Here is a 16,609-nt window from a genome sequence, read left to right on the forward strand (position 1 = left end):
TTTAACGAAGGCATCTATTTCAGTTTTACTGAAGAAAGGCAAAGAGCCTACGGCCTGTGAGTCCTACAGGCCCCTTCTCTATTTGCAAATTAGACTGTGTCTCATCACTGTTTCCAAATTCCCCAATTCTCCCTGCTGATCCATCATGGGTTGACCTTCTGGCTGTTACGCCTAATCAAAAATCACCTCTATCAAATATATATTGTATGCTTATGGTGACCGAATCTAATCCATCAGGTAAAATCAGAACCGCCTGGGAGCATGAATTAGGTGTTGAACTGTTTGAATCATGGTGGGATAAGGTGAATCTCATCATGCGTTCAAGTACACCATGTGCTAGGCTACAGCTTATACAGTTTAAAGTTTCCATCAATTATAGACCAATGTGACAGATGTCACACCTCCCCTTGCGACCGTGGCTCAGGGGTTTGGGAAGCGTATCTGTAACCGGAAGGCTGCCGGTTCGATCCCCGGGCTCTCTGTCCTGGTCATTGTGTCCTTGGGCAAGACACTTTACCCTACCGCCTACTGGTGTTGGCCAGAGGGGCCGATGGCGCGATATGGCAGCCTCGCTTCTGTCAGTCTGCCCCAGGGCAGCTGTGGCTACAACCGTAGCTGCCTCCACCAGTGTGTGAATGAATAGTGGCATTGTAAAGCGCTTTGGGTGCCTTGAAAAGCACTATATAAATCCAATCTATTATCATTATATGTTTTTCTTCTGCCCAAGTTTGAACCAATTTTGGACTGATTTCTTTTCTGTACTGTCAGGGGTTCTTGGAAGTCAGATCCGAGAAGACCCTTTAGTTGCCATATTTGGAGTTCCAAAGATCCCTCTTAATGTAACTCCCCAGCAAACTGAGATCTTAGCTTTTTGTTCCCTTCTTGCTAGATGCTGTATTTTACTTCCATCTGCATTGCAATGGCTTAATACTGTCCGGACATTCTTGTGGAATATCTCAAATCTTTTCATTAGAACAATGCAATTTACCCACCCTCCGAATAGATTGAAAAGAATTTGAAATGTACGTTTTTTTTAAGGTAGGCATAGGATCTACCCCCCCCCCCCCTTCTATTCTTTTTTAATTTAATTTAATTTTTTAAATTGTATTTATATAGTGTTTAATTTTAATTTTTTAAAATTTATTTATTGAATATTTTTTCTAATTTACTCACTTTTTTCTTCTTTTTTTCTTTTCTCAATTTTCTGTTCTTGTGTTGGTATGATGTTTTTTGTATTTTAATTTGTCTTTTGTTTAACAAGAAAACGTTAAAATGATTGGGAAAGAAATGTTTGATAAAATATGTCACGTAAGATGTATACAATACAACGTATATAAGTTTGTATAATCTCTTAATAAACAAATTTTAAAAAAAGTTGCTGTCCATGCAAACAATACTGATTTGTAGACTTGTAATTGTTTAACTAACAATCTTGTCAACACAAAGTTCCAATCCAATTTTATTTATGAAGCACTTTAAAATACCCAGCACAGGAACAAAGTGCTGTACAGAAAATAAGTTAAAAACAATAGAATAACAGAAAACAGCAAAAATATAGAAATAAAACACATAATGCATAAAATTAAAACAGCCCTATATATATATATATATAACTATATATATGAGTTTTATTCATCTTTCTTAATCATTTATGGTTGTGGTGTGATCTTCTCCTGGTTCCTTGTTTCCCCGTGTGTGTTGCTGTGTCAGTTGTGCTGCCCCACTGTGCAATTTATTATTTTTAAACAATCGTATGAATTTTTGTATTGATGTACTTTTGTTAATTTCATACGTACAGGTGTTCCACACACTAACTCCTGTGATTGTAATGCTGTGATATTTTACATTAGTCTTTACCATTGGCTTGGTTCATCTACTCCCGCTGAGTTTGCTACAGTAATAGTTAATGTTTTATTTTTAGAAGGGTGTCCAGTTTTTACAATTTCTTTAGGTAAGCCAGGACCAGCATTAAGAAAAAAAGTCATTAAAACCATTTGCAAATTGTTTTATGTCACTGATCAGTGTATTTTGTGTTTGAAAGTTATTGGGATATTCCAATCTTTTAGTTCCTTTATTTACAATATCATTTAGTACTGTCCACGCTTTTCATATTTTTTTTATCTAAAAGTTTACTGTAGTAATTTATTTTACTCGTTCTCATAATTATTATGAATTTATCTTATACCTTTTATAAGTTTGTTCTTGTATAACAGATTCTTTTTCTTACATGCGTTTGTTAGCCATGTTTTCAGTTTTCTTTGCTTTATTCACCAGGGGATAGCGTTTATTGTAAAGAGTTAATATTATAGATAAGAAGTTTACATATGCCACGTCAACATCTTGAACACAGATCTTTCTCTAGTCTTGGTTGTTACACTGTTCTTTAAGGTAGCCGATTTCTTAAGCCTAAATTATAGTATTTACACAATTTTCATTTCATTTACTCCCTGCTGCTCTCCACCTCTTCTCCCTCTCTTGTCTCTTTCTTCCTGCAAGTCTCTCCATTCCCTCAATCTGGTCCACATCTCATCACTCACTATACTTTTTCTACTCCCTCTCTATCACTTCCTCCATTCCCTTTATCTCTCACTCACAAACGCATGCATCCATACATGCAAGAAAACATAATTTATTAGCTCACCTGGATAAGACCCATGCAAAACAAACTGAAGGTTTTTGTCCGGAAACCCACCATCAAAGTACCCATTGTCTCTGATGTCTGCAAATAAGAATAACCAGAACTCCAGACACTGGCTGTGAAGAAAATGCCACCAGTATTCAATTCTTTCATTGGAAGTACTTCCTCCCTCCAGGTAACTCTCAAAGGTGTCGTAAGGAGCCACGGGCACAAGGAAACACTGAAAGCCTATAACATGGCCATTTTCAGTTCCAAGATCACCTCTGGCAACTCTACACCGCTGCACCGCTTCTACGTAACACCCCCCGATCACTTTCAGATTACTATTTGTTGTGTATGCATTAAGACAGATTATTTTTCTCGACAAACCATCAACACTCTCATTGATTGAGATGCCATATGGTTTAAGTTTGCCGTAGGAGTACAGGTGCCAGATGAAGTTCAGCCCTTTTGAAAAATAGTTCGCCTTCGCCTGAGACGTCTTGTGTGCCTCAATGCCACCCCTCAGGGATCCAGCTCAGTCAACACCAAGTGCACATCCTCTTTCCTCACGCGTAGTCAATGTTCTCTGCATTTAGCATATATCCATCAGTACGCGTGAAGCTACCAGAGTACTGCAACTGGTTGTCAATGAATTTAACCAAGACTTGCAGGTCAGAGTACGCTTTTGTGACGAGTGTGTCCCCTAAGAACTCTCTTCAGATGTCTCTCACTTTTATAAAACTTGTGTGTACTGCCAAGCACTGTTTTAATATATTTATATATTAAAACAGTGCTTGGCAGTACACACAAGTTTTATAAAAGTGAGAGTCCAATCTCAAAATTAAAATCTACTTACTTTTTAGCCTTTTTATTAAATACTCTTAAATTTAAAGACTTTGTTGACCTCAGAACTCTACACATAATTTATAAAGCAACAAACAAATCTTCAGCCAAAACATTTAGAACTTGATCAGGATAAAGGCCGAATCGTGATGACCGGAGAGAAATCCTTATGTTCAGCAAAGCTTCAGATGAAGATTTCTTCCATCGTGAGTGATCGTGGCTCAAGAGTTGGGTGTTCGTCTTGTAATCGGAAGGTTGCCGGCTCGGACAGTCTCGGTTGTTGTGTCCTTGGGCAACACACTTCACCTACCGCCTACTGGTGATGGACAGAGGGGCCGATGGCGCGATATGGCAGCCATGGCTACAACTGTAGTGAATGAATAGTGGTATTGTAAAGCGCTTTGAGGGGTCCTGAAAAGCACATTATAAATGTAATCCATTATTATTATTCAATCTTGGTCTTGCCAAACCACATGCTGGTGCTTTTCACAAAGATTTAAAAGACTTAAAACTCATCTGCAGTTTTTCAACATGGAAGCTACACACATGTTTTATCCTGTTTAACTGTTTTATTTCTTGTAGATTCTATCTTCTTTCCATTTAAATATAAAACAGAGGCTGTTTTGATAAGACTCAGTGAATCTCAGTTAAAATAAAACAATAAGAAAAACATTAACATGTAATGTAAATCTTTTTTCCCTTCTTTTCCCCAGAGTTGGTGGGGCAGATGAAGGCTCGAGTAGGAGACTGATAAAGTCAACTTTTTATATATATTGTAAATGTTGCAGCAAATGTTGCAGGATGTTAAAAAGTGCATGCATGTTACACTTTACAAGTCGTGAAATCTTGTGTTTAGCCTCTGACCCAGAATGTCACAGCAGAAATGCAGACTCATCAGACCAGGAAACATTTCTCCAATCTCTTATTGTCTAATATTTGTGAGTCTGTTTCCTCAGTTTGCTGTTCTTAGCTGACAGCTGTTGTAGCCAGTGTGGTCTTCTGCTGCTTCTAGCCCATGTGCTTCAAATTCTGACATGTTGTGTTCTCAGAGATGGTCTTCTGTATAGTTTGCTTTAAATGAGTGGTTATTTTTAGTCTCTGCTGCCTTCCTATTAGCATGAAGTCATGTGGTCTTTCTCCTTTGACCTCTGACATCAAGAAGCTCGTTTCGCTCAGAGAAGTGCTGCTCACTAGATGTATTGCTGAGTTTTACATTCTTTTGTGCAGTTTGCATTAAGTTTATTTAATTTCTTCTCTTTGATTCACCACTCACTCTTTCAAATTGTTTTCTATCTCGGTGAATCACTGAGATTTAAAGAAGGTTCCACACAAGCCCTGATCAAGTCCTAAATGTTGTGGGTCAAAGATTTGTTTGTTGCTTTATAAATTATGTGTAGAGTTCTGAGGTCAGTCAAGCCTTTAAATTTAAGAGTATTTAATAAAAAGGCTAAAAAGTAGGTTTGGTTTATTATCCTAATTCTATGTTATTTATCATCAGTTTATTAATGATATAATTTGCTTGACTCCCAAATAGTATGAGATTTGTTTTGCTCAGATTCAGTGTTAAATCATTATAGAAAAACCAAGTCCTAAATTGATTTTCTAGTTCATTCAGAAGTTGTTCCAAGTTACTTCCACAATAACTTTGTATCATCTGCAAACAATATGACTTCTGTGTCTTTGCAGTTACTTCAAATCAAGACATGTTAACACAAACACCTTTACCCTCATTTATCTCTCATGGCCCTGGTGCCATCTGTCTGCATTGACTTGATAATTAATCAGAGGTAGCAGGGTGTGATACAGGAACTCTAAAAGACACATTAGCATATGTTTAGTGGTCACTGGGTGAACTGGGTGCGTCTCGAATTCGTCTCGAATTCTGAATGAGCCAGAGGAGGCCAGATGTGTTGATGTGGATCGTTAGCCTTGCTTTTGTTGACCTTGGCTTATGTGGGTGTTTTAATTTCACTTTTCACACATTTAGAGGTGCTTTTCAAAGAAGGGGGAAACTACCTTTTGCTATCTTATAAACTCAGTAATGTTCTCCACATGATTACAAAGATCTAAATTAGAGGTCTAAGTCATTATTTGTATGTAATATTGGTACAATTTGGCTTATTTTAAAACATTTAATAAATATCAGGTTTCAATACTAATAATACACATTTTGTTTAAAATATATTTAAAGAGCAGCTGTATTTGCTCTGATACATTTGAAATTATAAACTATTTGCACAAATCTCCTGATAATAGAAAGTAAATTAATCATTGGTGCAAAGATCAAACTGGTTTCTTGTCTGAAACAACCAGAGCAGGAAGTTAAATCAAAATCATCTAACACAGATCTAGTTGACATGAAAGCAGAACAATCTAAACTCATTAGATTTGTTTGTTTGTTTTATTAAATAAATTCTTCACATTATATAGACCACCTTGTTTCGTTTTAAACACATGATTAACTATGCAGACCTTGATAAATTGACTTAATTTCACTTGCCACTTTCAGACTCAATTATTAAAGTTAATAAAGACAAAATGAGTGGTCAGCGGTCATTGTGATATTCTGTGCCACATTTGTGAGTACAAAAACCATTTTTGCCTCAAAAAGCTGCTGTGGGGGTTTACACAGAGGTGTAACTGAACGGCTGCAGGTCAAATAACGTGAAGATGTTTTTGCAAAAATGTTCTATGTGAGTGGAAAGTTCTTTGGGTGATCTAATACTGCGTTAATTGATGCAAACATGCAGTGAGTTCATTTCAGTAATTAGCTGCTAATTTTAGCTGCTAATTTTAGGCATTAAGTGTTTCATATTTTATAAAGTGTGAGGTGGAAAGATTTGGTAAAGCTCATTTTGCACGGCAGCTTTCTAACTGTACTTTTTTTTTCAGACCTGAGAAACAGCATTTTAAAGAAATGTAAATGATGCCAGTTGGTAGAAACAACCTGACTGGTTGTAAAGCGAAGAAGAAGCTCAACCCCCCCCCCCCCCCCCCCCCCCCCCCCACATTCCTGCCCACACCCACAAACCTCCTTAAAAGCCCAGGACAATTGCTCTTAAGTCACCTTCCTGCTTGGTTTGGAGCTCTTTCATCAGAGATACTTTCTCCAGTTTTCCTCTTTTAATCACTGGGATTTCATGGAAGATTATGGGATGCACTTTTCTCCAGGTATGTACTCAGCATTGTTGCCTGGTGAGCTAATATGAACAGAGTTGGCTAACCTCTAAGTCAACTTGTAAAAATACTCTTTTACTCTGTGTTGTAAGTCTTCATGGCAGAAGTCACCATTTCTCCCTCCACAGCTGAACAGAGTCCACTTTAAATTCTTTTTGGTTTTAAAGAATCTACAAATATCCGACTTATTTTTTTCTACTTTGTGGGAAACTTTTGTGTTTAAGATTCATTGTGTTGATGCTCAGTCATCAGGTAAGTAAATCCCTGAAGGTTGATTCAGTTCACCTGGATGTAATGTTTTCAATGGAAGAAATGTTTTGTGACTTCTTCAGTCTGAGACCTTTTGGGATTTAAGACTCATCAATTTAACCTTTGTTAATTTTTTCTGTTAGAAAGTCAGTCGTGCCAAAACATATCAGCAACTGACCCATGTGGACCATATAGACTTGTGCTTACTTGTCCTCTTGTCTCTTTACCCTCACAGACTCGTGGAGTTCAGGCAGCGGCCCTGAAGGGAGTCTATCCTTGGAAGAACTCGCTACATGGGCAGAGACTGCTCTAAAAATGGAGATGAGCAAAAAAACCGCTGATACCTCTGAGGCTGTTTCCAGTTCAGTCTCAGAGCAGAAACAAGATTTTGCTCTCCCAAGAAGCCAGGATGGCAACATCACTGCCACTCTGCACCATCCCAGCACTGCTCCAGAGAAACCTAAAGGAAAGGCCCGGGTGGTGTTCACGGAGAGGCAGTTGAATATTCTTGTCCATCACTTTAATTTGAAACGTTACTATGAGCCAAGGGAGATGAAACAGTTGGCAGAGATGACAGGTCTGACCTACACACAGGTGAGTGTTTTTCAACTTGTTAGAATCTAAGAAATTGAATTTTGGGTCCATTGTACTGATTAAATGTTTTCTGTTTTCTTCCGTCTTTAGGTAAAAACTTGGTTTCAAAACAGACGGAGTAAGTTTAGGAGGAGGTCACATCCTCAGCATGTGAATCAGGATGTCCCACTTCATGTAAGTATCTCCTATTATTAAACTGAATTGTTTATGATTTGATTTTATGGTATTTTTAATTTGGTTGTTGTTTTGATCTGTGTTGTTCAGCACTTTGGTCTGCCTGGGGTGTTCTTAAGTGCTATACAAATAAACGATGATGATGATGATTCTGTCATTATCTGGGGAATTGACTGTATTTAAAAAAGTGTAATGCCAATAATTTAAAACAACTATTCTCGTTTTGCTGACAGTCCCCTTGTCCCCTTCAGTTTCAGGGAGAGAGACATCTCCTATTAGAGTATCTCCTATTATTAAAAAGCACTGTTTCTGATTCTGTCATTATCCAGGGAATTGATTGAAGTATTCTTGAAGTATTCTTATTTTACTGACAGTCCACCTGTCTGTGTTTCAGTTTCAGGGAAAGGGACAGCCCCCATTCAGGCAGCAGTACACCGAGCACCAGGAGGTAAACCCAATCCCAAATGGTGGAAACCATCAGGGCCCCTATCATCATGCTGTGGACAGTTTTGCTCCTGGACCTCAGTGGACCTTCCCCAACTCGCCCCAGACATTTGGCTGGTCGATGCCACCAGACAACGGCCAGCATGAATTTAACCCTGCTGCTGGTATGAATGTACATGAAGAATACTATATGCCTTTTGTATGAGAAACTGTAAATAAAATATTTACACCCATTCAAAACTGAACTTTCTCAGCCCCTCCCCCTCTTTATTTATAGAGTTTTTACATGTAAGTTGACATATCAGGCCCAATAAAGAGGGTACCACAGACACAAAGATATATCTCAATACAGATTAGGCCATTAAAGTTAAATAAATAAATAAAATAAAAATAAAGGAAAAAGTGGGAAAAACACACAGAGAGAGAACAAAAGAAAAGAAAAAGCAAAGAAAAAAAGAACAAACAAAAACAAACAAACAAACAAAAAAACACTCCCCCCAGAACCAGAACAAAAGAAAACCCCATGGTACTAAAGTTTAGTCTGTTGGAAGTGTTTTCAATGAACTGAAGTAAATAATAAAAGGCTGCCACATCTGTGAGAACTTATTAACATTTCCTCTGAGTCTGAATTTTATTTTCTCCATTTTTAAAAAGAACATAACATCTTCCAGCCAACGTGCTCGGGCTGGAAGGTGATGAGCTTTCCAAGACAGCAAAATTCTACGTCGTGCCAGCAGTGAAGTGAACATAACATCCAGCTGTTTATGACTAAGGTTTAGGGTGGCATCTTCAGAAACACCAAACTAGTGGGCATGGTTGGAGTGTAACGCTCAAAACATGAGAGAGCACTTCAAAATAAAAAGTCCAGTATAACTTAAGTGTCGGGAAGGCAAAAAACAGGCGTTGCATCTGTTGCACAGGTCAGGAATGCTGGGGTATATTTTAGATAATCTAGATGTGTAATCTGTATACCGTCTTAAACTGAATAAGGGAGAGTCTTGCACATGAGGCTGAAGTATGAATTTTGTCAATTATTTTGTCCCAGTAACCTTCCCCAAACGTAAGACCCAGTTCCTTTTCCCAATTCAAAGCAATTATTTGGTTGAGTAATTGCTCGATGCCATAATTAAAGTATATACTTGTGATATTAGAGCCTTACTGTGAGGCTTCAACTGGAATAAGTCTTCCCACCAAGGCTTGAGAAGCTGACTTGGAAACTCTGGCAAGATAGAAGATGCACAGTGTCTTATTTGAAAGTAGCAGAACAAATGATACGAGGGCAAATCATACAAAGAACAAAGGTCACTAAAGCTGAGAAAATGTTATCTTTAAAAAAGTCATAAAAACATTTGATACCTTTTCTTGCGCATATGCAAAAGGAGGAGTCCACCAGCGATGGGGGGAAGAGGTAGTTGTTGCAGATTGGGGTCAGAGCAGAAGCAGAGACTGAATTGAAGTGATGCTGGAATTGATACCATATTTTTAGAGAGCCAATTAGAAAGGGGTTGTCTGTAAACTGTAACAGGGAAACAGGAAGGGATGAAAATAATAGTGCCAAGAAGTGATACAGGAAGGTTTACCCTTCTTTGAAAAGACAACTTTACATAGGTCAGCAAAGGGTTAAATTTTGCTGCTTGCAAAGCTTTAAATGAACTGGTAATATGCACTTTAAAGCCTGAAGAAGCTAGTTGGAAATCAAAATCGGTTTGTCTAAGCTCTTGTGCAGCTGGGTTTATGGGAAAACATTCACTTTTTTATATATTAATCTTGTACCCAGAGAAAGAGCCAAAATGTAGAAGTATTTGCATTATAGAGGATAAATGAATTGTTGGATTTGTAACATATAATAATAAGTCACCTGCATATAAAGCAACCCTATGTTCCGTACCACCACGAATAACCCCTTGAAACAGAGGCGAGGTTCTAAGAGCCACAGAGAGAGGCTCTATTGCTAAAGTGAAAAGTAAAGGTGAGAGTAAAATACTCCGAAATCAGTGTTAGTACAAACAGATGCCAGTGGCGTAGTATATAAAAGATGAATCCAAGATATAAAATTGTTACCAAAACCAAATTTCCTCAAGACTGCAAAAAGATACTCCCATTCCACTCGATCGAATGCTTTTCCTTAAAGGCCGCATTTTAAGGCCGATTACGTCACAGCGACGCGACGAAGGCTGTCCCAATTCAAAGGCTGCTCGAAATGCAGCCCTCAGATGCGTCCTTCATTTCCCTGAATTTTAAGGACATGGCGGTGTAGACTTCCTGGCCCAACATATCCCAGAATGCATAGCACGGCGGTGGGTGTGGATAATTTTGCCGAAAAAAAAAAAAAGGCAGATGAGGGGCACCCGAAGAGTAAACTTTAAGTACTGAATATTATGTCACTTATTTATGTGCAAATGTTTAATAATGAAGAACATTAAAACATTACTGTTGGCCACACAAAGTTATGTGACATTAGTGACGTTTGTACTAACTTGGTTTTAACGCCTTTACTTTAAAATATACGCCGTTCAATAGCTGAGCTTAATCTTACAGAGAATGATCAAAGCTCACGTAGAAACAAACAAACGAACAAAAGATTTTCTCCTTCATTTCTGTCGAACAAAGCTGTATGAAATGTTTCCAGCTGTTAGTATCATGGTTGCTGGGCAACCTGGGCAGCACAACGGAGGCTAGACCGTCCCATTTCACAAGGCTCGCACTTCCGGCCTTAGCGGTCTTTAAGTACGCGGCCCTTGTGGACCGTTAAGGCTGCGTACTTTAAGGCTGCAGACCCTGAATTGGGATACAGCCAATGACTCAATTGTTTATAAGGAAGTGAATCACTGGTGGGATTTGTGGCGTTTTACCACGAAGAGATTTTTGGGCAAGAGATAAGTGCGCAACATATTGACAGATATGGAGTCAGCAAGGAGGAGAGGAGTTGCCCCTAGTGGACCTCATCACAGCCACAGAAACCACCATACGAATTAACAAATTGTCACAGACACAAGCAGAGCAAATCAGGATGAAAGTTTCATCCACCCTCTCCAGTGCCAAAGTCTCTCCGTCTAACCTCACAATACAAGAAAAGAAGGCCATCGCTTCCCTGAGCAAAGACCACAACATCAATATATATTACCAGCTGACAAGGGAAGGTGCACTGTGGTCCTAAACACTACGGATTACCACACAAAGATCACTACTCTCCTCAATGACAACAATACCTACGAAGCCTGAAAGCGAGACCCCACAAGCAGCTACAAAAAGTTATAGCTTGCTTCAAGACATTGAAAAAGGACAAAACCATTGACCGCTTTACATATCACCACCTTTACCCAGGGGATGTCATACCCTGCATCTACGGACTTCCTCAAAGCAGGTGTCCCGCTCAGACCCATTGTCAGTAGCATAAACTCAGCTACTTACAACATTTCGAAACACCTTGCTACCATCCTAGCACCACTTGTGGGGAACACACACACATCACATCAATAACTCCACCGACAAGGTCCAGAAACTTACCCTGGAATCAGATGAAACCATGGTGTCCTTGTATGTAGTCTCTCTCTTCACTTGCATACCTACCACGGAAGCAGTGGAGACGTAGTGATAACCCATGTAAAACATGGCTGTGCTATGGGCTCCCCCGTGTCACCTATTACAGCCAACCTTTACATGGAAGAAGTGGAAAGAAAAGCTCTTGGCTCTTTTAAAGGGAGAGTACCCAGCCACTGGTACAGATATGTAGACGACACCTGGGTCAAAATCAAAACACAATAAGTTTAATCCTTCACTGTGCATGTAAGGACAAGAAAGACATTGTGGACAAAACAGGACACCCCCCATAATCTTTAGTTAAATGGTCTGATTGTTCAAATATGTATTTTCTTTGATTGTGGTAATATAATGTGTGCCCCAGTCTCCAAAAATGACATAGTGCAGGAAGCATATTCCTCCGTTACACCACAAGAGCGAGTATCCCCTAAAATGAGCAGCTCTAGCGGGAGTAAATAAGCCCAGCCACTACCCATAAGGCAGTGCGCCTATAAGAGTTGTGTGAGACTGCAAAAGTGTGTAACGTTGTGCTATGTCCATGTATATATTTGAGAGTAAGCAGATACAAGATGGTAAATAACTTAAAATGTATCTACAGATCAGTCCACGGGGTTGCAGAGAATGTGGGAAAGTTGTGTCATTAGTGTATAAGTTATTGGTAGCGATGTGAATTAGCCGTGACGCTAACGATTAGCAGCTAGATCTAATTCATTAGTTTGTGCGGAAACCTCGTGGCACTTTTGTGGATTTATACCTGTACCGGGCTGTAATCACAGCAGATATAGACTGGTGGATCACACTATCTTTTGTTTGTGTTTATTTCATTGTTACACTGTAAGAAATATTAGTGATTTGAGTTTAAAGACTACCCATAAGGCAGTGCGCCTATAAGAGTTGTGTGAGACTGCAAAAGTGTGTAACGTTGTGCTATGTCCATGTATATATTTGCAGATGCAGTAAAGGCGAACTCACAAAGCCACACTGGTTTCAATTCATTTTAATCCAAGTGTCACGGTCCTGGGTCTCCTGACCCAGCGTTTTTAGTTCTTTGTGATTTTTGTATTATTGTACTTGTGTGATTTATTCTATGGCTTCTAGTTTTGATCCCTTGCCCTTCATGTCTCCCTGTGTGCCCCTCTATGTATTTATGAGCCCTCGTCCCCTTTCGTGTTTATTCCGTGTCTCCCCTGCCTGTTATGTTGGTGTTCTACTCGTGCTCTCTCTCCTCCTGTCTGAACCTCTGTGCTCCCTGTTTCACCTCTCCCGTCAGTGTTCAGTTCACCCCGCCCTGTCTCGTTATGGCTATCAGTGTCACCTGTGTTCCCCGTGTGTTCCCACTCCCCTCGTTAACCCTCTGTGTATTTCTGTCTGCGTCTCCCTCTGTTCAGCGTGACGTCGTCCCTCATGTTGTGTGGATCTCCCTGTGTCTCTTCGCGTATGTTAGTTTACTTTTCCCAGTTTAGTTTTGTATTTCCTATGTTCGGCCATTCCAGCATTAAAGCTGTGATTTTGAGTTCATCCCCGTGTCTGTGAGTTTTGCGTTTGGGTCCTCCTCCTGCCTGCCACACAGCCGAGCCCTGACAGTACGACGTCACCAGATATGGACCCAGCAGACTTACCCGGGGAGAGCGATCTGATACGTGTCCAACGCCTAGTCGAGTGGATAACTCACACTTCCAATACAAGGGCCAAGATTGTGGGGATAAATGCTATCGAAGCAATCCTCAAAGGAAATTCTCATCTCCGCCAGGTCAGTGGATGTTTGGACCTATTGGCCAATTTGAATAACGCCCGGGAGGCGGCGCGAACTCGGGAAATATCAGACTTGGCCCAGCAGCAACAGACAACAGCCACCCTGGAGCAGCCGCGTCAGTTTCACCGGCCGGATGTGGTTTTTCCCGGCCCTTTGGAGCCATCTGCGGGGAAAAAGAAACGGCATTCACGCCGCCGACGCGCCACCCCACAGCCGGACATTCAGCCTTCTAATTCACCTGTTGTGCTACCAGAAGCTCAGTCGGCTCCCTCGCAGCCCGTCCCAGCTCAGTTAGCTCCCTCGCAGCCCGTCCCAGCTCAGCCAGCTCCCTCGCAGCCCGTCCCAGCTCAGCCAGCTCCCTCGCAGCCCGTCCCAGCTCAGCCAGCTCCCTCGCAGCCCGTCCCAGCTCAGCCAGCTCCCTCGCAGCCCGTCCCAGCTCAGTTAGCTCCCTCGCAGCCCTTCACAGCTCCGTTAGCTCCCTCGCAGCCCTTCACAGCTCCGTTAGCTCCCTCGCAGCCCTTCACAGCTCCGTTAGCTCCCTCGCAGCCCTTCACAGCTCCGTTAGCTCCCTCGCAGCCCTTCACAGCTCCGTTAGCTCCCTCGCAGCCCTTCACAGCTCCGTTAGCTCCCTCGCAGCCCTTCACAGCTCCGTTAGCTCCCTCGCAGTCCTTCACAGCTCCGTTAGCTCCCTCGCAGCCACCCTCAGTTCAGTCTCCTGTGTCCCCGTTAGCTCAGCCATTAACTCCACCACAAGCTCCATTTTCACCTCTACCATCGCTTCAGTCATCAGTTCGGTCTGCCACTCAGTCGCCCTTAGCTCCATCATCCACACTGCCACCTGTTTCTCTTCCACCACAACCGTCACTACACCCAGCCACTCAGGCTGCTACTCAGCCAGTCATTCAACCCATAGCCCTGCCGTTGCCATACCCTGTAGCTGAGCCACTAGCCGTCCGACCCACAGCCACTTCAGCCACTCCTTCACCCGTTACACCTCCACTACAACCATCAGTGCAGTCTCCGGTGTCCCCAGTGCAGTCTCCGGTGTCCCCAGTGCAGTCTCCGGTGTCCCCAGTGCAGCCTCCTTTAGCACAGTCACCCACTCAACCACCAGCACCACAACCGTCACTACCTCTAGTTCATTCCCCTGTGAAGTCATTAACTCCACCACCTACTCCACCCTCACCACCACCGTTACTACAGACATCAGTTCAGTCCCCTGTGCAGTCATTTACTTCTCCACCGTTAGCAGCTCAGGTCCCCGTGTGTCCAGCAGCTCAGGTCCCCGTGTGTCCAGCAGCTCAGCTCGCACCTGAACCTTTGGCCCAGTTCCCCGTAGCAGTGCGGTTTTCTAGCCAGCTTAACATTGAGCCCGGGGTCCCAATCCTCTCTGGCTCTACTTCAGCTCCTGCTGGAAGCTCGGATGAGCTCATCCAGGACTCCGCGGCTCCCACGCCGCCATCTACCTCGTCCGCTGGGGGTTCCAGTGAGCCCGGCCAGCACCTCCTCGTCTCCGCTGGAGGGTCCGAGAAGCCCGTTCAGCCTCCTGTCTCCGCTGGAGGGTCCGAGGGGCCCGTTCAGCCTCCTGTCTCCGCTGGAGGGTCCGAGGGGCCCGTTCAGCCTCCTGTCTCCGCTGGAGGGTCCGAGGGGCCCGTTCAGCCTCCTGTCTCCGCTGGAGGGTCCGAGGGGCCCGTTCAGCCTCACGCCGCATCAGCTGGAGGGCCCGAGGAGCCTGTCCAGCCGCCATCTGCGACCGCCTCGTCATCACCTGGCCCGGCTACATCCGCCTGTGCTTCTGCTACGCTTGGCCCAGCCTCAGCCTCTGCAACCTCGCCTGGCCCGGCCTCAGCCTCTGCAACCTCGCCTGGCCCGGCCTCAGCCTCTGCAACCTCGCCTGGCCCGGCCTCAGCCTCTGCAACCTCGCCTGGCCCGGCCTCCGAGTCTTCGTCTGCCGCAGCCTCTTCAGAGCCTTCGTCTGCCGCAGCCTCCTCTTCAGAGCCTTCGTCTGCCGCAGCCTCCTCTTCAGAGCCTTCGTCTGCCGCAGCCTCCTCTTCAGCTGCTTCGTCTGGTCCAGCATCCTCATCAGCTGCTTCGTCTGGTCCAGCATCCTCATCAGCTGCCTCGTCTGGTCCAGCATCCTCATCAGCTGCCTCGTCTGGTCCAGCATCCTCATCAGCTGCCTCGTCTGGTCCAGCATCCTCATCAGCTGCCTCGTCTGGTCCAGCATCCTCATCAGCTGCCTCGTCTGGTCCAGCATCCTCATCAGCTGCCTCGTCTGGTCCAGCATCCTCATCAGCTGCCTCGTCTGGCCCTGCGCCCACCGGGCCATGGCCGGCACGCCTGGGACTGGAGGGCCGCCGCTGCCGTCCGCGCGGTCGGCCTCCTGAACTGCTCCGTCGTCTCCTTCGCCGCCGCCGCTGCCTTCCGCGCGGTCGGCCTCCTGAACTGCTCCGTCGTCTCCTTCGCCGCCGCCGCTGCCTTCCGCACGGCCGGCCTCCTGAACTGTTTCCGCGTCGCCGCCGTTGCCTTGCGCACGGCCGGCCTCCTGAACTGTTTCCGCGTCGCCGCCGTTGCCTTGCGCACGGTCGGCCTCCTGAACTGTTTCCGCGTCTCCGCCGTTGCCTTCCGCACGGTCGGCCCCCTGAACTGCTCTGTGTTTTGGGTTGTTTTCTTGGGCTCCGGTGTTTTCTGTGCTCTTTGTTTTCTGTTCCGAGCCCTCCGTCCTGGGCCCCCGCCGCCCGCCCTGGGTTGTTTTCTGTTTGGTTTTGTTTTTCTGTGTTTGGGCTGTCTGGAGCCAGCCCTTGAGGGGGGGGTACTGTCACGGTCCTGGGTCTCCTGACCCAGCGTTTTTAGTTCTTTGTGATTTTTGTATTATTGTACTTGTGTGATTTATTCTATGGCTTCTAGTTTTGATCCCTTGCCCTTCATGTCTCCCTGTGTGCCCCTCTATGTATTTATGAGCCCTCGTCCCCTTTCGTGTTTATTCCGTGTCTCCCCTGCCTGTTATGTTGGTGTTCTACTCGTGCTCTCTCTCCTCCTGTCTGAACCTCTGTGCTCCCTGTTTCACCTCTCCCGTCAGTGTTCAGTTCACCCCGCCCTGTCTCGTTATGGCTATCAGTGTCACCTGTGTTCCCCGTGTGTTCCCACTCCCCTCGTTAACCCTCTGTGTATTTCTGTCTGCGTCTCCCTCTGTTCAGCGTGACGTCGTCCCTCAT

At 43.8% G+C, this 16,609-nt stretch overlaps 1 protein-coding gene across 1 annotated transcript; it reads left to right on the forward strand.

Moving 5' to 3' along the window:
• Positions 1-6,603: 6,603 nt before the first annotated feature.
• Positions 6,604-8,455, forward strand: LOC147321774 (uncharacterized). The gene is made up of 4 exons (XM_086305111.1): positions 6,604-6,634; positions 7,125-7,483; positions 7,574-7,657; positions 8,052-8,455. Exons 1-4 carry the CDS (start codon positions 6,604-6,606, stop codon positions 8,304-8,306), a joined length of 729 nt encoding a protein of 242 aa, XP_086161237.1. The 3' UTR covers positions 8,307-8,455.
• Positions 8,456-16,609: the final 8,154 nt, after the last annotated feature.

Source organism: Aulonocara sp. 'chitande type north' Nkhata Bay, linkage group LG9 (assembly GCF_057382095.1).
Source record: "Aulonocara sp. 'chitande type north' Nkhata Bay isolate Kocher_YH1m ecotype deep benthic linkage group LG9, A_spYH_male_GT1.1, whole genome shotgun sequence".
Classification (NCBI taxonomy): Eukaryota; Metazoa; Chordata; class Actinopteri; order Cichliformes; family Cichlidae; genus Aulonocara; species Aulonocara sp. 'chitande type north' Nkhata Bay.